The sequence below is a fragment of the Papio anubis genome, chromosome 14 (assembly GCF_008728515.1).
Source record: "Papio anubis isolate 15944 chromosome 14, Panubis1.0, whole genome shotgun sequence".
Classification (NCBI taxonomy): domain Eukaryota; kingdom Metazoa; phylum Chordata; class Mammalia; order Primates; family Cercopithecidae; genus Papio; species Papio anubis.
Window position 1 is genome coordinate 38,520,558 of NC_044989.1, and position 17,455 is coordinate 38,538,012.

General features: G+C 46.1%; 1 protein-coding gene across 8 annotated transcripts in view; it reads right to left on the minus strand.

Moving 5' to 3' along the window:
• The window catches only part of ATL2 (atlastin GTPase 2), an 80,032-nt gene extending 76,785 nt beyond the window's left edge, over positions 1-3,247 (minus strand). For 2 of the 8 annotated variants that reach the window (XM_021924754.2, XM_021924756.2), the window contains exon 1: positions 2,987-3,117. Coding sequence is in view for 4 of the 8 variants with exons in the window: in XM_009184011.4 (XP_009182275.1) it covers positions 2,987-3,104 (118 nt within the window). In the remaining 4 variants the exon portion in view is untranslated. Of the gene's footprint in view, positions 1-1,464; positions 1,544-1,954; positions 2,410-2,986 lie in introns of those variants that run through there. The other 6 variants (XM_021924755.1, XM_009184011.4, XM_003908521.5 and 3 more) reach the window with 6 other exon arrangements.
• Between the last annotated feature and the right edge of the window lie 14,208 nt (positions 3,248-17,455).

Consider the following 17,455-nt stretch of genomic DNA (forward strand, 5'->3'; position numbering starts at 1 on the left):
GATTACAGGCGTGAGCCACCACACTCAGACTGCTATCCATTTTTAAAGCCGTAGAGAAAGCCCTCAAGTGTTCTGTATCACGCGTGGTGTGGAGGACTAACGGATAGGAAGAAACCAACTAGAGTAATTAATTAACCGTGGAATCAAGTTCAGTTATTCTATGTTCACATCTACATTCCTTAAAGTAAATAACTCGCAAATTTTCGAGCAAGTAAATAATACACCTGGACTTTGAAAACCCAAAATGTCTAGAAAATCAGAATACCATTACACTTTAAAAAGAAGAAAGAAAATAAAAAAGCTGTTTCACTGCACCTATCTGGAGAAAATCCTTGCTCTGTAAAGCTCTAAACCACCATTACCAAAAAAATGTTTAACTTCTACTCCTATGCCTTACATTTCTGGCTGTTAACTTTAAGAGCCTGCCAAACAGCTTTGCTGACAATTGTGTGTGTCAAACAGGTCTTCCAAATGACCGTTAACAATTTTTTAATACATCTTGCTATGAAGTTCTCAAATTTAAAAAACATATGTTGAACTTCAGCATCATCAAACTAGTTAACCAGTCTCCCCGTATTCTTAGCAGCTGCCTAATACCAACTGTGGAAAAAGCATAATTTTGGAAAAGGTCTAACAATTTCAAGAAAGTTACTTATACTTGTGAATATTCCAAAACTTTAAAGTTACAATACAGTCACAGAAAAACGAACTCTGAAATACACCTATGTGTACTTGACTTAAGGCCATAATCTTATTTTCATTCAGGGTTTCTTTTCCCTATAATATCTTTACTGTAAGGCAGCTCCTTCTCCCTAAATAATTTTGAAGTATTCCAAAACACTTTACTAAATAGATTTAATCATATCTACAGAATCCTATCAACTTTAAAAGCAAATAAAATGAGGGCTTATTGGCTTTCTAAAGATCCTACATTCCTAAAAGAATAAACACAAATCATCTTCCTAACACTAAACTACTAAAGTGACACTTGAGTCACCCCAACTTGGTATTTGAAGCTTATTTCTCCAGGAAGCAGAGGGAGACAAACAGTTTCTACACAGTCAAAAATAGATGATTCCCTGTTCATTCACAGCCTGTTTCTTCTTACTTTAAACACAAATCCTACCAACTTCATTTAGTTTTTAACTCATTAATGAGTGACTCGGAGCAAATAAGCAGATATAGGAGCTGTTTTAGGCAATCATTTGCTAGGAATGGCTATCAAGTGAAGGTCTTCCTGCCCCGTCCTAAAAAATAAAGGACAAAAACCTATGAGTAGCAGACAAAAGCATTTATTAAATAATAAATGGTGGGCCCTATTTCAACAACAATCTGAAGAGTACCACCTCTTCTCAAGGTACCACAGCACAAAAACTTTGATAACCATAACTGAAGTATAAATGTATGTTTCTTTTCATAAGGTAAATACACAGAATATTTTGAAACTGCATCTAAAACTCTTACCTCAAAAAAAAGGAAAAGAAGAAAGAAAAGAATACACACATCTTCCCCTAGAGTCCAACCAAAAGAGCGAAATTAATCCATCCGCATTCCAAAACAACTAATTACTTAAGAAATCCAACCAGCACAGATCTAAGGCGAAGATTCTTCTTTGGTAGTATTTTATTCTACAGAGTGCTACCATTGTACAAACAGTTCTGTCAAGTGTTTTGGTTGGCAGACAATAATAAAATAAGCTTTATTTCCTTTTCTTCCTCCCTTAGCAAAACTCCGGTCTGTCATCACCTCTGACATGCGCCAAGGACTACCAGGAATGATGAAGTATATTTCAAATAAACTTTCCTATTAAAGCGAGTCGTTGTGGTTAATATCATACCAAAATGTTTTACATTGTATCCAGCAAAACCTTTACAGACTGTATAAAAAGGAATCTTAAGACCCGAGCTCGTATTTAGTGTATTTAATAATAAACTCTTATCTTGGCCGTACTTACCAAACCGTAGGCTTTTACTATTTATAAGCCTTTGAAAAAACTTTACGCCTTTCTTAAGTACCATCAAAATTTTCAATCAGGATTTCAAGCGATCAATTCGCACCACAGTGCGAGATCAAATGCTAAACTCCTATAAATAGGGGTGTTATGAGTGAGAGGGATACACAACACTGCGCTGCCAACGCAACTGCGTCTTCAAGGGGGCAGGGGCGCTCCTGGTACACGTACAGTAGGAGCTCACATTCAGCAAAAGCAGGGAGTCAAGGATCAGGTGACTTCACACCACAGACACTTTCAGAGTGATCAGGCCTTACTATCGTCCAAATGACTCGTAAACGGCTCATAACCCCAGTTGGACCGAAAATCTGGACTTGCACCCTAGCCACGCACAACCCGCGCGAATGGGTTCGGGAGCCGAGGAGCCCCGAAACGCGAGCCCGGGGACAGAGCCCTGGCCTGCGGACTGCGGTTCCCTCCAGGAAGGGTGTCTAAGGAGCTTTCGGACCCGGCAGCAAGGTGTCTGCTCCCCGCGCGACCTCCTCCTCCGCGGGGCCCATCGTGCCCCGGCCACCCCTTCCTCCCGGTCCGCGCGAGGGACAGCGAGCGCCCGCCAGCTAACGGGTCGCCCCGCCACGTCCAGAGCTCGCCGGGCAGAGCGGAGCCGCAGCCGACCTCCCCGCGCCCTGGGCATGCGGCCACGGCTCAAGGCCGCCCCCTAAGGTCGGGGCGGACACGGCTGCAGCCACGCGGCGGTCTGGCGGGCAGGGGGCCGGGCCGGGCGCAGACGCGCGCGCCACTGGTTCTCGCAGCAGCTACTGGAGCCGCGGCCCACGAGCAGCCCTTTCAGGCCGCGCGCTGCGGGAGCGCGGGGCGCGGCTGAGGCTAGGCCCGGCGGGCAGGCGGGGCGGCGGGAGGAGACCTCAGCCAGCCGCGGACTCCGACCCCGCCGCCTGCGGCCGGTGCCCGCGAGCCCGAGCAGCGAGCGTCCTCTCCCCACCAGGGACCCGCGGCCTCTGCCCCGCTGGCCCGTACCTAGGGAGGTCGTGGACGAGACGTGGTTAACCGCGGCGCTTGGGTCGCTGGTCCGCCGCCGGCGCCGCAGCCCCTGGTGCGGTTGCTGCCCTCGCGCTGCCTCGTCCCCCTCCGCCATCTTGTACCGATTTAAAATTAACTCCCCACTGACGTCAAACGCCGCCGCCGCTTTATCAACCTCCCGGGAGCCGGCGGGGCGGCTGGCGGGTCCTAGCGCCTCCCTCGGCCCGTATCTCCTCGCCCAGTATCTCCTCTCCCTCCCTCCGCCCCCGCCCCGCCCATCGCTCTCTCGCTCCGCCCCCGCCCTGCCCGCCTGCAGATCCGTCTCCCCGGCTCCAAGCTTCTGGTCGGACTGGAGCGGGGATGTCCCTGTCGCCGCCGTCTCACACCCCCACCTCCCTGAGCTCAGCACCACACCCCCTTAGCGCTGGGCCAGGCTGTGCAAACGCAGAAGGGATCTCCACAGAACTAAGTCCCTCCCTCCCAATTCGCTTTACATCTCTAATTGATTCGTGCGTCCTGCACGTGAGGTGGCTTTCGCACCCCTTCTCTCCTTTTCATCGCCCCCTCCTCATCACAGCCATTCCCCTCCTCTCTCCCCATCCACCCCCCAAGATGTTGCCAGCGCCGTGCTTTTCCGCTTGATCTTTTCTCTCCTCACCCAAGTCCCTACTGCTGCTTCCCCTCCCCGCCACCATCCTAAGGTTTGTTTGCCTTCGTTCCCCATCTACTTATGAGACCCTCCCCCATCTTCTCAACTGTGTATACGCTGGCCCTGTGCTCCTAGCACCTAGCAGAGGCAAGCCACAAAGCACTCTAATCGTAAAATGAATCGTGGCAGGTTCTTTCCTAATTGTGATGAACCTTCTTCTGGGGATCCAGTAACATCCAGTAGAAAGTTCAGGTCACTTTTTAAAATACAAGTCAGCCTGTGGAGGCGTCTGTGAAACATGATCCCTTTGGATTTTTACCATGCTTCCAGCTGCATTAGAAATTCCTCTTCTCCAGTAAAAACAGATGTCCGGGTGTACAAACAGCTGTTTTGTCCAGGTCTTCTCATAAGTCTAAAATTCACACCCTGCACGATCTCTAGAAAAGCATTGGTGTTATTGAAGCTTTCAAAATCCCATTTTAGGCAGGGCATGGTGGCTCACGCCTCCTGGGTTCAAGCAATTCTCTGCCTCAGCCTCCCCAGTAGCTGGGATTACAGTCCCCCGCCACCACACCCTGCTAATTTTTGTATTTTTAGTAGAGACGGGATTTCACCATCTTGGCCAGGCTGGTCTTGAACTCCTGACCTCGTGATCCACCCGCCTCAGCCTCCCAAAGTGCTGGGATTACAGGCGTGAGCCACCGCGCCCGGCCCATCCAAATATATTTCAACAGAATATGGAGTTTGTTCTCATTGTCATATAAATCTAGGTGAATAACTATATACATGTTCTTGGCAATATTCTTTGAGTTACTACGGTTCTAGTTCTGGGACTTGAACCACCTCCACAATCCAAAGAACAGTTACCCTTCCCCCTCCTTCATATTGGTGACAGGCTCTTTATCAACTTGTTAAGTGATATTCCTCTTATGTCCTTGTGATATATGATTTGGAGAGCTCACTTTGTCAAGACATTTTCTGTTTTATCATTGGCCTGAAAAACATAGTATTGAAGAGGAAGAAGAAGGAGGAGGAGGAGGAGGAGGAGAAGGGCAAACAATCTTCACAAGGATTGTTCTACAAATATTTATTTGCTGTCATTTACTCACTAAACAACATTTGCTTAGGCACATGGGAAAAAGAAACCATTTACAAACAGCACAGCATAGGCTGTTTGCTCAATTAAGGTTGATACAGTCAATGACAACAAAATCTACCTGAATCCTTACCAAACTGCAGTATTTACCTAAGCCAGATCACTCTCTATGCTTAGCATAGGCACTCCTTTGGAAGATATTGAACATCTTACATGTAATAAAAGACCTTATGGTTTCTTTCACTGTGCCTTCGATTTTAAGGACTTCAATTCTATCTACTAATCTAGGCTGCCACCCTGTGTGTTTCGTGTTTTGCTTTGCTTTGCTCTTTTCTTTTTTTTTTTTTTTCCTTGCCTATGTTCTTCTCTTTTTGGTGTTTTGCCTATCTTGTCTCCCAAACCCACTCTCTCCCCAATCTGTGGTTACTATACCTGAATCAAGAGAAGTCAAACCCTTATTGGAAAAAAAAAAAAAAAAAAACCAGGCTTGGTGGTTCATGCCTGTAATCCCAGCACTTTGGGAGACCAAGGTGGGAGGATCACCTGAGATCAGGAGTTCAAAACTAGCCTGGCCAACATGGCGAAACCCCATCTCCACAAAAATACCAAAATTAGCCAGGCATGATGGCGGGTGCCTGTAATTCCAGCTACTTGGGAGGCTGAGGTGGGAGAATCACTTGAACCTGGGAGGCGGAGGTTGCAGTGAGCTGAGATCATGCCATTGCACTCCAGCCTGGATAGCAGAGTGAGACTCCATCTCAAAAAAAAAAAAGGCTGACCCTGGGTACACTGCCTGTGAGTTAGCCCTGCTCCGCGAGAAGCGATACCGTTCAAAAAAGATTGCTGCCTGACACCACCAGCTCAAAAAACAGAATTAATTAATTAATATTTTGCTGTCCAGAAAAAAGTCAGTGATTCCTAAGGAAATTTTTTCCCTGCCACCTCTCAGGGAGACATTCCTTCTTATAAGTCTCCTATGGGAAAGCGCAGGGTACTGAGAATATGAGAACTGACAAGAACTTGCCCTAGATCATTTTAACCTTCATGGAGATGGTGTAAGATAGAAGGAATGGGCCGGGCAGTGCGGTGGCTCATGCCTGTCATCCCAGCACTTTGGGAGAACGAGGTGGGTGGATCCCTTGAGCTAAGGAGTTTGAGACCAACCTGGGCAACATAATGAAACCCTGTCTCTACAAAAAATACAAAAATTAGCCAGGCACGCACCTGTCAGGTGCTGAGGAGGCCAAGGTGGGAGGATTGCTTGAGCCCATGAAGTCGAGGCTGTAGTGAACCAAGATCATACCACTGCACTCTAGCCTGGGTGACCAAAAAAAAAAAAAAAAGGATAGAAGGAAAGGTCCCCCCTGTGAGAGGTAGCAATTTAGATATCCATTTGTGGCAACTACTCTCTTGCCTGGGGTGATATCAGATGGATAGGGCAAGGTTAGAGTAAGGAAAAGCCAAAGACAAATATAAAGCAGTGTTGTCAATAGAAAAGGTGTTGGATATTGCTGAGGCTGAAATGAGATAAACTACACTCTCTGAGAATGAAAAAGGCTGTTTATGTTGCGGGCAAATCGCATCTCTGCAGACCTTGTTATCTTTTCAGTGATGTGTTTCCTGGAAGTTTTGTTTAAGCTACACCCTGCTTGCAAACTGTTGCTCCTGAAGATATGTATTTTCTTGTGCAAGAATGGTTTACAGAAATGAAGAAGTTGTTTCTCTGAGACTATGTGGAGTTCTGGACACAGGCAGAGCTGCTTCAGGGCCCAGGTTACAAAAAGCAGAACAGGGCTGGTAAATTGGCCTCAGAGACCTGAAGCACTGGAGGTACTATAAAGCAATGTGCTTGACCCAGTCGCCAATATTCTCATGATGGACTCTGTAGGCTCCGTTCATTGACCTGAGGGGTAGAGACCATTGATTTGTCCCAGAATTTGTACAGTGACTGTGGCTAATGAACTGATTTGCCACAGGCGAGGCTTCCTGTGGGGGAGGGGCCCGGGAGGAAATATTTTGTAGGGAAAGAGGGAAATCGGAGTTTCTGCTGGAGTAGATGTGAACAAGAAAACGGACTCTGGTCTTGGCTTTCTCTTTGTACTTGAAAAGTAAGTAAATAGAAGAGAATAGCATAGGGACTCTGGGTTATTGACTGGCAGAAAAATTTTATTTATATCCAAAGCTAGTGATTCAGGGTCTAAGAAGACTTTCTATGAGAGATCAAATTAAGAACATCAAGAATTGCTGGGTACGGTAGCTCACGCTACTTTGGTACCCCAAAGTGTTGGGAGGCCAAGGGGGGTGGATCACAAGGTCAAGAGTTTGAGACCTGGCCTGGCCAACATGGTGAAACCCAGTCTCTACTAAGAGTACAACAAGTAGCCAGGCATGGTGGCATGTGCCTGTAATTCCCGTTACACAGGAGGCTGAGGCAGCAGAATTACTTGAACCGGGGAGGCGGAGGTTGCAGTGAGCCGAGATCCCATCGCTGCACTCCAGCCTGTCTAGAAAAAAAAAAAAAAAAACAAGAAAGGAAAAGAACATCAAGGGTTTCTGGGGCTAATATTTGTTGTAGGAGCCTGGACATGGGCACATACCTCTCTTCAAAGGCATGTATTAGCCCCATATGAAACACTGTGGGTAGATGGGTTTCTGCCTGGGTTTACTGCTTAATATTAGGTGTTCTTTTTCTTCTTTTCCTTTTTTTTTTCTTTTTTGAGACAGAGTCTTGCTCTGTTGCCCAGACTGGAATGCAGTGGCACGATCTCAGCTCACTGCAAGCTCAGCCTCCCAGGTTCATGCCATTCTCCTGCCTCAGCCTCCCAAGTAGCTGGGACTACAGGCACCCGCCACCATGCCTGGCTAAGTTTTTTTATATTTTTAGTAGAAACGGGGTTTCACCGTGTTAGCTAGGGATGGTCTCGATCTCTTAACCTCGTGATCCACCCGCCTCAGCCTCCCAAAGTGCTGGGATTACAGGCATGAACCACCGCGCCCAGCCAAAGTTCTTTTTTTTCTAGAGCAAGGGATAGACAGCTGTCCCTTGTTAATGCAAGAGGGAAATAATGATCCTTCCTAGCCGTATTCCTCTGCAGGGGCAATGACTTAAACTGGGATAGGGATACATGAGTATCAGAAGGGCTTAGTGGAAAGAACAGCAGCTTTGAGTTCACACCCCAGCTCCATCTACCTCGTGGTTTTATGACCAAGATCATTAACCTCTCTGACCTTCAGTTTCCTCTGCTGTAAAAAGTAAAGGTCTCTTCCTTGCATTTTTCATTATGATTATAGATCACATAGATAAAGTAGCCCAGTGCTGGCACATGGCAATAAATGATAGCCATCGTGAGCTCCAATAAAACAGCTCTTTTAAGTCTAAGAAGGGATTAAAGAGCAAGAACACAATTAGTAATAATACCTGTTCATAATTTCCTTTAATCTACGAAATACTTTCATGAGGCAAGGATTGTTGACATCATCCTCACCATCAGCATTCTACAGAAACAGGGACTTTAAAATGTTACATAATTGCTTCAAGGCCATGTGACTAGTAAATTGAAGAGCTGAAATTTGAACCACTGAATTCTGTCTGTTCTGAGAGCCCATGTTCTTTTTATCTTTTTCTTTTTTTTTTTTTTTTTTTTTTTTTTTTTTGAGACAGAGTCTCGCTCTGTTACCCAGGCTGGAGTGCAGTGGTGCGATCTCAGCTCACTGCAACCTCCACCTCCCAGATTCAAGCAATTCTCCTGCCTCCGCCTCCCGAGTAGCTGGGACTACAGGCACATGCCACCATGCCCGGATAATTTTTTGTATTTTTAGTAGAGATGGGGTTTCACTGTTAGCCAGGGTGGCCTCGATCTCCTGACCTCATGATCCACCCACCTCCGCCTCCCAAAGTGCTGGGATTACAGGCGAGAGCCACTACGCCTGGCGAGAGCCCATGTTCTTTTTTTTTAAGACAGGGTCTTGGTCCTGGCGCGGAGTGAGACTCTGTTTCAAAAAAAAAAAAAGGACAGGGTCTCACTCTGTCCACTAGGCTGGAATGCAATGGTGCGATCTCGGCTCACTGCAACCTCCACCTCCCGGCTTCCAGTGATTGTCCTGCCTCAGCCTCCCGAGTAGCTGGGATTACAGGTACATGCCACCATGCCTGGCTACTTTTTGTATTTTTAATAGAGATGGGGTTTCACCACATTGGTCAGGCTGGAGCCTATGTTCTTAACCATGTATCTTCAGATAACAGACTAGCATTGTGGCTAGGTACTGAAAACTCTATAATCACCTTCTACAGACAACTAAATAGCTAGAAGCATGGCTTCTGGGTGTCCAGGAGACTGTTTTGAATAGCTGGAGAGGACAAGGTTCAGATTTAGGTCACCCATGATCAAGATAACCAGCACTGTCCTAGATGCAATTGGTAGCTCCTACTTGAACGACTGACTTCTATAGAGTTCATAGGTGTTTTATAGTTACTGAAATGATTTAGTAGCAGGAGGAACAAAAGTTCAAATCCAGAAACTGGACTTGTTTATGTTCTGAAAAGTAGATAGATACTGGTTTTTTAATTACAATTCTCATACAAAAGAACACTGGCAGGAACTCTAGGCACAGTATAATATCCTATAGTACATTTTAAAAAATAAAAATGAAGGAGTAGCCAGGCACAGTGGCTCACGCCTGTAATCCCAGCACTTTAGGAGGCCGAGGTAGGCGGATCACCTGAGGTTGGGAGTTTGAGATGGCACTGACCAACATGGAGAAACCCGATGTCTACTAAAAATACAAAATTAGCTGGGTGTAGTGGCGCACGCCTGTAATTCCAGCTACTCGGGAGGCTGAGGCAGAAGAATCGCTTGAACCTGGGAGACGGAGATTGCCGTGAGCCAAGATCGTGCCATGGCACTCCAGCCTGGGCAACAAGAGCGAAACTCAGTCTCAAAAATTAAATAAATAAAAACAAAAAAATAAAGGAGTGAAAGTAAACACCAGGACACAGAAAATGTGCTTGTAGCTTGAAGCAAACATTGCCATGTGCTTTAGGTTCCTCTGAAAACGGGGTAATGAATGGTATCCTCCTTGGACAACCTATCTGGACCACGCCTCATGTGTTTCTCATAACTTGCCTGCCCCCAGGAATGCCTTTGAAATCAGTGGGAAATCCGGACTTCATAGAAGCAACTGCATATCTTGGCCTCTTTTAAGATTAAGACAATGTCTACATTGGCCTTATTACAGCCAACATAACCTCTCTGTAAGAGAGCAGCCAAATCTTTGTTTCCAACTCATACTCAAGCTTAATTCCTAACTTCTAAAAACTGGCTGGCTGATTGGGAGGAAGAAACACTATACCTTGACAATGTCTTAGAGTCACTGTCCATGTCATAACCTATTTAATTATTGGATTCACTGCCACTAGAGTCGTTTCATTATACTTTGATAGTGAAATCTGTACTCACCTCAAACACTGCCTCCCAGCCTCACACCATTTCTCCCCTTCCCAAATATTTTTGGGGTCTGTCTTCAATTATAAATGCTCAGAATATGAGTTCCATCTTTTCATTTTCCCAATAGTTCTTTGCTCAGACTCAAATATTGCATGTAATGCCACTGCCACTTGGTCGGCCTGGCAAATATTTATCTTTCAAGCTTATCCTGATCACCCTCCAAGAAGGCTAGCTATAATAAGATGTAATAGCCGGGCGTGGTGGCTCAAGCCTGTAATCCCAGCACTTTGGGAGGCCGAGGCGGGTGGATCACGAGGTCAGGAGATCGAGACCATCCTGACTAACATGGTGAAACCCCGTCTCTACTAAAAATACAAAAAACTAGCCGGGCGAGGTGGCGGGCGCCTGTAGTCCCAGCTACTCAGGAGGCTGAGGCAGGAGAATGGCGTAAACCCGGGAGGCGGAGTTTGCAGTGAGCCGAGATCGCGCCACTGCACTCCAGCCTGGGCAACACAGTGAGACTCCGTCTCAAAAAAAAAAAAAGAAAAGAGAAAAGAAAAAAAAGATGTAATAAAATGATTGTTGCTTTAAGACATTTTGTTTTGTAACTGGAGAGCAGCCAAATATTTCCTTTCATCTCTGTAATTTGTTATAGAACAATAGGTAACCAGAACACATATCCAGGGTGTCATACCAATATATAAACATATATATGTGGTAAATGCATAAGCAAATACATAGCAATAATAAGCTCTGAATTCAGATAGTGCTAATCACTCTCTGATAAAATTACTTGTTTGCTTCTGCTGTCTAAAGCAGTGGTTCTTAATTTTTTCATATTGTTTTATTTTACAGTGATACAAATGACAAATGGCACTCACCAACAGGACATGTTCCATAGGTGTGACCCAATATCCATTGGTGACCACTGTAAATGAGCCTATGTGCCATGTAGCTCCTATCAGGAACAGATTTAGTATTTTGGGGGGCCTGAAGCTTCTACAAGTTTGAGGAATTTCTTTAAGAAAACAAATTGTGAGGCAAGGTGTGATGGCTTATGTATGTAATCCCAGCACTTTGGGAGGCCGAGGCAGGTGGATCACTTGAGTTCCAGACCAACCCAAGCAACATGGCAAAACCCCATCGATACAGAAAATACAAAAAGTTAGCCATGTGTGGTGGTGCACACCTGTATTCCCAGTTACTTGGGAGGCTGAGGTGAGAGGATCACTTGAGCCCAGGAAGTTGAGGCTGCAGTGAGCCGACATTGTGCCACTGCACCCCAGCCAGGGCAATGGGAGTGAGACCCTGTCTTGAGAAAAAAAAAAAAAAAAACCCCACAAAAAACAAACTGTGAAAGTAAATGCTGGCCAGGCGCGGTGGCTCAAGCCTGTAATCTCAGCACTTTGGGAGGCCGAGATGGGTGGATCACGAGGTCAGGAGATCGAGACCATCCTAGCTAACACGGTGAAACACCGTCTCTACTAAAAATACAAAAAATTAGCCAGACGTGGTGGCAGGTGACTGTAGTCCCAGCTACTCGGGAGGCTGAGGCAGGAGAATGGCGTGAACCCAGGAGGCGGAGCTTGCAGTGAGCTGAGATCTGGCCACTGCACTCCAACCTGGGCGACAGAGCGAGACTCCGTCTCAAAAAAAAAAAAAAAGAAAGTAAATGCTTATTTAGCATAAGAAAAGAAATCCCCTCAAAATCCCAAATTTTATCTAACACATACCACAAACATTACAAACATACAGAAAAATAATTTTTTTATTTATTAACTTCATGGCATACCTTTCTAAAACCACATTTTCTGGCCAGGTGAGGTGGCTCACGCCTGTAATCCCAGCACTTTGGGAGGCCAAGGCAGGTGGATCACGAGGTTAGGAGGTCGAGACCAGCCTGGCTATCATGGTAAAACCCCGTCTCTACTGAAAAAAATACAAAAAAAATTAGCTGGGCGTGGTGGCGGGCACCTGTAGTCCCATGTAGTCCCAGCTACTCAGGAGGCTGAGGCAGGAGAATGGCATGAACCTGAGAGGCAGCAGAGTTTGCAGTGAGCCGAGGTCACACCACTGCACTCCAGCCTGGGCAACAGAGCAAGACTCTGCCTCAAAAAAATAAAATAAAATAAAATAAAATAAAACCACATTTTCTTTTTTCTTTTCTTTTCTTTTTTTTTTTTTTAAACAGAGTCTTCTCAGCTCTTTTGCCCAGGCTGGAGTACAGTGGTACGATCTCAGCTTACTGCAACCTCCACCTCCCAGGTTCAAGGGATTCTCCTGCCTCAGCCTCCTGCATAGCTGAGATTACAGGTGCACCACCACACCCAGCTCATTTTTGTATTTTTAGTAGAGACAGGGTTTTGCCGTGTGGGCCAGGCTGGTCTTGAACTCCTGACCTCAAGTGATCCACCCGCCTCGGCCTCCCAAAGTGCTGGGATTACAGGCATGAGCCAACTCGCCCAGCCTAAACCATTTTTTCTGACTTTTTTGCTGTATAGCCTTTGACTCTTCATATTATGCCAATTTGGGGATATCATTTTCTAAACAGAGAATAGAAAGGCAATTCAGTTTTTCCTGTAGTGTAGTGAATAAAGTTTTTATTTATCTGTGACTTAGAAAATTCTCTTTCAGTCTGGGTGTGGTGGCTCACGCTTGTAATCCCAGCATTTCAAGAGGCCAAGGTGGGCTAATGCTTGAGCCCAGGAGTTCAAGACAAGCCTGGGCAACATAGAGAAACCCCATCTCTCAAAAAAATATAAAAATTAGCCAGGTGTGATGGTGTGCACCTGTAGTCCCGCTACTCGGGAGGCTGAGGTGGAAGAATTACTTGAGCCAGGGAGGTTGAAGTTGCTGTGAGCCATGATCGTGCCACTGCACTCCAGCATGGGTGACACAATGAGACCCTATCTCAAAAAAGAAGAAAGAAAGAAAGAGAGAAAGAGAGAAAGGAAGGAAAGAAGGAAGGAAGAAAGGGAAGGGAAGGGAAGGGAGAGAAAGAGAGAGAGAGGGAGGGATGGAGAGAGGGAGGCAAAAGAAAAGGACTCAGCAAATTAAAAATGATGGTTCATGGTGGTTAGGTGGAAATGGGCCTTAGTCATCCCTTCTTAGCTTCCCTTGGCTGGGACCCAGAGGTCACCACACTCACTATAGAGGATTAGGGAGGTAGCTGAGTTAAGAACCAGAGGTCATCATAGTGGTACAGGGGTGTTCAGTCTATGCCAGGAATCAGATGGATGCTGTAGGTAAGATTAAGACAGGTACACCAAGGAGACCTGAATCACAAAAAGGAGCACCAGGTCCTGGGTAAAAACCAAAGAACAAAGCATAGGGTCAGCTCCAATTCCAGGGATATGAGCACAAGGGACCCAGGAACCAGACTAGCCAACCCACCTCACAGTAGAGCCCACCAAAGCCCCACACAAGAGCACTAGGATCCAGGCACACATCCCAGGCCTCCTCCCTACTGCTAGGTGGTCACACGAGAAAGCTTCCCACCCTGTCTGCAATCTTGTTCCTTTAACTGTTGTTCTAGGAAGGAGTAGAAACAACGGAGCCTAAGATACCCAGAATCAGATTCTCAAGTCACAGAGGAAGCTCGCTAGAATCGTCTGCTAATACTTAATATAACATCTAACATTTATCAGGTACTTATATGTGCCAGGAATTCATATGAAGTAATAATTTATTACTTTTTTTCTTTTTTTTTCCTTTTTTTTTTTTGAGAGGGAGTTTCACTCTTGTCGCCCAGGCTAGAGTGCAATGGCATGATCTCGGCTCACTGCAACCTCTGCCTCCTGGGTTCAAGCAATCCTCCTGCCTCAGCCTCCTGGGTAGCTGGGATTACAGATACCACCACGCCCGCCCATTTTTTAATTTTTAATAGAAACAGGATTTCACCATGTTGGCCAGGCTGGTCTTGAACTCCTGACCTCAGGTGATCCACCTGCCTTGGCCTCCCAAAGTGCTGGGATTATAGGCTTGAGCCACCACGCCTGGCCTACTTTTTTTTTTTTTCCAGTTAAACTTCACAATAATTCTAAAACAGAGACACTCTTACATTTAATATTTTATGCTGAAACCTGAAGCCAAGAGAAATTAAATAATTTGCCCCAGACTACCCAGTGTAAAAAATAGTAGAGTTAGGCTTTGACCCCACAGATAGAACTCTGGGGTTCACACTCGGACTACTAAACTCTGTTGCCTGTCGTAGCTTGAAGAACTCCAGATGTATGATACAAATAACTCCTTGGAGTTGGCCTAACCATTCCCCACCACAGCTCCCTTCCTTGAATTAGGATTTAGGTGATGAACAAACCATCCAAGGGTTCAGAGTTGACAACTCTCCGCTGTTGAGTCAAAGATCTTGTTGAATACCTATAGTGTTTCCATTGGGCTTTTTTTTTTTTTTTTTTTTTTTCTGCCACCACCATCACCATGTGACATCAATGGCAGATCTCAGAAGATAAAATGAGTGCTGCTCCAATGTATTCAGTCTGCTTCTCAAATTCAGAGCGCAAGTTGCTTAGTTGCTGGAAAAGCATTGTATGCCTGCCGTCACTACTCTGTGGATACCACACTGGGGCTGTTACCCATTGCATTGAGTTACAAAGGCATTGCAGGGCCTATGTGACTTAGGTGGACCTCTACCCTGCTTTTGTTGCCCAATGCAATGCCTATGTGACTTAGCAAAATTCCTACTCTGCTTTGACTCTGCATATTTTCAGAAAACAGGGACCAGGTGCGGTGGCTCATGCCTGTAATCCCAGCACTTTGGGAGGCCGAGGTGGGCGGATCACTAGGTCAGGAGTTCAAGAGCAGCCTGACCAACATAGTGAAACCCCATCTCTACTAAAAATACAAAAATTAGCCAGGCATGGTGGCACGCGCCTGTAATCCCAGCTACTCAGGAGGCTGAGGCAGGAGAATCGCTTGAACCCAGGAGGCAGAGGTTGCAGTGAGCCAAGAACGTGCCACTGTACTCCAGCCTGGGCGACAGAGCAAGACTCCGTCTCAAAAAAAAAAAAGAAAACAGGATGTCTGTGATCAGAGGTTCCTTCTTAGGCAGCTTACTCCACCTCTGAAGAACCTCTAACTTCATTATAATCCAGTTTCCATACCAAATGACACTCCCATGGGCGCCATGACCGTTGACAATTACCATGACAACAACAGGAGGAAACCAAAAAAGGACAAAAGGGAGGCAGTTCCTTGATTCCAAGTAAATCTCTGTCCCTTCCCAAGAAAAAGCAGAAATATACCTCTCCTCGATGTTAATGCCCAACCCTTTCATCAAGAATACCCTATATGCGTAACTTCCTGGTTCCCAGGAGCCGAGAAGTTGATTTGTGAGCTATGCTCCCACTTCTCCCATTCCGTGGCCATGAAATAAAGCCTGCACTGCTTGACACTCACTTTCACTTTTGTGTGTGCCGAACAGGAAAGAGCCCTTCTTGGGGTAACCAGGAGACCTGGTAGCAGGGTTGTGCTGGCAGCAGCAACCCACCCCTCCAACTTGTACCCATTTTCTGCTCCATTCGAGAAGCCTCTGCAGCATCTCCAGGGCACACTCTCTCCCAGCACAACCATGTGTTGCATAGTTTTAGAAATAACCACACTTGCTGTGGGTAACCCAGAGACTGGAGCAACAGGGCTCCAGATTCCAATTCTGAATTTGTGATAAGATCCCTTGAAAATGTGCTTAACCTGGCCGGGCGCGGTGGCTCAAGCCTGTAATCCCAGCACTTTGGGAGGCCGAGACGGGCGGATCACAAGGTCAGGAGATCGAGACCATCCTGGCTAACACGGCGAAACCCCGTCTCTACTAAAAACACAAAAAATTAGCCGGGCGAGGTGGCGGCGCCTGTGGTCCCAGCTACTCGGGAGGCTGAGGCAGGAGAATGGCGGGAACCCGGGAGGCGGAGCTCGCAGTGAGCTGAGATCCGGCCACTGCACTCCAGCCCGGGAGACAGAGCAAGACTCCGTCTCAAAAAAAAAAAAAAAAAAAAAGAAAATGTGCTTAACCTTTATGCACCTTCATTACCACAAAACTGAAGGGAGTGCAACATACCAGTATCATTTATAGGCTTGTTGGTTGGTTTATTTCTTGAGCAAGTGTTGATGTTCATGCGATTCTGTGCCCAGCCTTGCCATCCCCTCCAACACCCGCTCCATCAGCATCTGCTTCCCTCAGCGCCCTCAAGACAGAGCCATATCCTTGCTGCTGCTGACAATGCCCGTAAAGAAAGCCAGGGTCTGTGCCAAGCCTGCAGACTGCTGATGCTCCTAGAGTCTCTGGTCCACTGGGTACCACAGCTGAGAAGAATTCTGTGCACAGCCATGCTTTGTTCCTAAGCAATTCTGCTTGTGCCTGAAGATTCCCAAAGTCTCTCAAGAATAGTTTTGCGGTTTCTTGCTCTCACCTCTTGCTGGGAATGCCTCAAAGTCTCATGAAGCCAATTCCTCTGTTTCTGGCCTCACCGTTCTAACCATGGGTCTCTGACACCTTCCAAGAGGGCAGGCAGGGAACAGAGACTGTGCCTGTTCCCCACCATTCACTTCTCAGGCCTTGCTTGCAATGAATCCTATCTGTCTTCCCCACAAGGGCCTGGATGTTTGACCAATCCAGCACAAAACAAGGAGACAACAGTAGGTGAAAACTGACACTGGGAGGAGGGAGGCAGGAGCTGAAAGGGACTTGAAAAAGAAATATTGTCCTCACTAGCTATATTTTGGCCCCAGCTTGGTAGGTCAAAGTTGCCCCATAACAGATGTTTATAATAATCATAGTTAGTAATTTCAGCATAGGTTAAGTGTTTTCCTCGTGTTCTTATTTTAAATAGGGAGAACCAAGACCGTGCAGGTTCATACGGGAAAATAGCATTTTTAGATTCTAGTTCACGGGCGTATTTAAATCTGAAGGTCAAGACCTATACCTCCCTTGTATCCCAAATTAGGGCTCTCTCCTCACGTACGTTCATGTTTTCCTTTATTTCATCCTTAATTGATGGTGACTGCGAGGATTTTATCACATACAGGTCAATGACAAAAAGCTAGAAGGAATTCACCATGTCTCTAGGTTGGATACTTGTTCTCTACAAGATTGGCAGGTTATTTCTCTCATAAAAGTTGCAATTGTGTAAAAGAACACAGACTCTTTCAGTCTAATTCTTTGACAAGGAGAACTACTATTGAGTGATTTTAATATCATAATGCTTATATGAAAACTGGAGAGCTGGTAGCCATTCTTCAGGGAGCTGAAAGTGGTGGAGATTAAG